Source organism: Malaya genurostris, chromosome 3 (genome assembly GCF_030247185.1).
Source record: "Malaya genurostris strain Urasoe2022 chromosome 3, Malgen_1.1, whole genome shotgun sequence".
Classification (NCBI taxonomy): domain Eukaryota; kingdom Metazoa; phylum Arthropoda; class Insecta; order Diptera; family Culicidae; genus Malaya; species Malaya genurostris.
The window spans coordinates 259,639,955-259,642,345 of NC_080572.1; the positions used below are offsets into that span (position 1 = coordinate 259,639,955).

The 2,391-nt window shown below is 34.7% G+C and overlaps 1 protein-coding gene across 1 annotated transcript; it reads right to left on the reverse strand.

Moving 5' to 3' along the window:
* Positions 1–806: 806 nt before the first annotated feature.
* Positions 807–1,848, reverse strand: LOC131434301 (uncharacterized). Its single transcript, XM_058600965.1, has 2 exons — positions 1,382–1,848; positions 807–1,256 (listed from the first exon to the last, which is right to left on the reverse strand). The coding sequence occupies exons 1-2, from the start codon at positions 1,592–1,594 to the stop codon at positions 807–809; spliced, it is 663 nt and encodes a 220-aa protein (XP_058456948.1). The 5' UTR covers positions 1,595–1,848.
* Positions 1,849–2,391: the final 543 nt, after the last annotated feature.

Here is a 2,391-nt window from a genome sequence, read left to right on the forward strand (position 1 = left end):
CCATCTGTGCTGACTTTCTAGAGAGGTTACATTAACATACGTCAATGTGTAAGAAAGTAATATGAGAATGATACATCATTTTCGTTTCCGGTAGAAGGCAATAGTTGATTAATTTGATGTGTAGAGCATTTATTTATTTACTCTTCATTGTCTCAATACATTACCGTTAAGTGGGAAGCTACTTTTTTCGATTGATCGGTTATCTTCAATTTTGTAACGTACGGGGTAGATTTCCTTTCGAGCTGCAAATATTTCTAGAACATTACACATTTCCATATGTACGTAGACGTTCTTAGAACAGAATTAAACACACCTTTGCATTACAATGGGTTGCGTTCGTGTATTTTTGTGAGAAAATTTTTTGAAATATTCACCTGGTTGCGATTTTCTTGTATGACAAATAACCGAGATGAGAAAACAAATACAAAAATTGCAAACGTCCAATGATTTTAATTATGTGATTGTGTCACCTTACTTTCAACTTGAAAACAATTTCAGATAGTCATCATCAACTCAACCAATTGAATGAATAAATTGACAATATTATGAAGTAAAATGAAAAATTGAAAATTTCTTATGATCTTTATGGAAAAATATTCTGAAAAAAAAACTTGAATAGATGGAGTTAATATAGCGAGATGAGTATGGGTCAAGTTTTCCATACTTGAGAACCAAATGAGTATAAGATTTGAACCTTCATAATCGAAATAAAAAAGCATAGGTGCGTTTCGGAATACACTCATTTTTAGACAATTGTTGAAAAAAACTGACGGAAAGGTTATCTTTTCGAGACAATTTTATTTGACTTACTGGGGTGACATTATTGTGTCAAAAAGACTTCTGTTCAACTTTACAAGAAGAATGTTTCTCAAATTTTCTTCGCTGATTCCCGAGCGACGATCGGTCATGATCAACGGCAATGCGCTAAATGACCTTTCCACTGACACTTGGTTTGAAGGTGTAGCTAGAACAACCGAAGCTACGGCAGAGAGTTCAGGGTGTGTGAGATGTCTATCCATCCAGTGCTTCCACACATTGTATGCATGATGTTGTCTAGGTTCTACATCAAGAGCTTTGAGTTGCTGTAAGAATTGTGTTCTTTCCGTTGTTCCCGAGGAGGTAGCACATTCGCCGAACATTGCTGTGATGAATGAATCGAAATCATCTTTCTTTGTGGACGCTGATATCTCCAAAGCTGTTAACGGAGTACTCTTTTTGTACGAACGAATCTTGTTGTACGTTTCAATCACGTAACTCTTAAAATTGAATGGATTATAAAAAATATATGTATGACTTAAGCACGAATTCCTTTATCTTCAATATAAAAAAATTCGTGCTTAAGTCATATATATACATGAAACATGAATTTTTCTAATCCTACCTGTATCTGCTCTTTTTCTTCTGCTTTAAATAAATTTGATCCCATATAATTCAATCGAGGATCCAAATAAAGGGCCATTTTGAAAACTCGTGAATGGCATAGATTTTTCAACCGAATCGTTAGTGCTTCTGTCAATGGTGTCGAGAAAGGATTATTTAGTTTCGATACTTCCATTATAGCCATGAGCCAAGTAGAAATCTGGTAATGAAACATGTTCTGCCTGCATATTTACAGTGCATGAGTATAGAGGCTTGAAAGCTTGCTCGTAATTTTTAATAAAGTCCCACGAATCATCAAGCTCTTAAATAAATGTATAATTTCGTACAAGTTCAACATTAGAAAACTTATACTAATAGCTTACCTAACTCTGGGAACTGTTGTGCCAACTGTTTGAAAAAACTTTCTTGCTGAAGAAAACTCAGCATCATTCTATAAATTCCTCCCCATCGGGTCTGTCCCCAAATTGGAGGATATGTTGCATTCGACAAAACAAAATTTGGCTTGTATTTCATATGCCTATTTTTTTTTGCAATTTCAGTAACTGCTTTCACTGAAGAATTCGATTTGTCAACTACATCAGTATAGCTAACTGTAGGGTATGAACAGTACAACGAACCAGATTTAAATTTTCTTGCAGTTCATTGCTTAAAGCAGATGTGAAGTTATGTAATTTTTTATCTTCTTCTTCAGTATCGTAATCATCATTTGAACAAGCGGTCATTAGTTCTACTTCTTCCTTCAGGTGACGTACCGTTGCCAACATGTTGGGCCCATTATCACACGTGATAGAAAATATTGGATCAATTCCTACTCCGAAGTTTTGAATTATCTCCAAAATTTTAGTTTTTACAAAACGCGCTGTCTGACGTTCTTGAACTTCTATCATATCTGGAATAAATTTTCCTTGTATTTGTGATTTAATAATTTATTTGCTCATTTTTGTGAAAACTTACCCAGGGTACGGATTACTATCACGTCATTGATGGCATACTGGGCATTTACGCCTACGA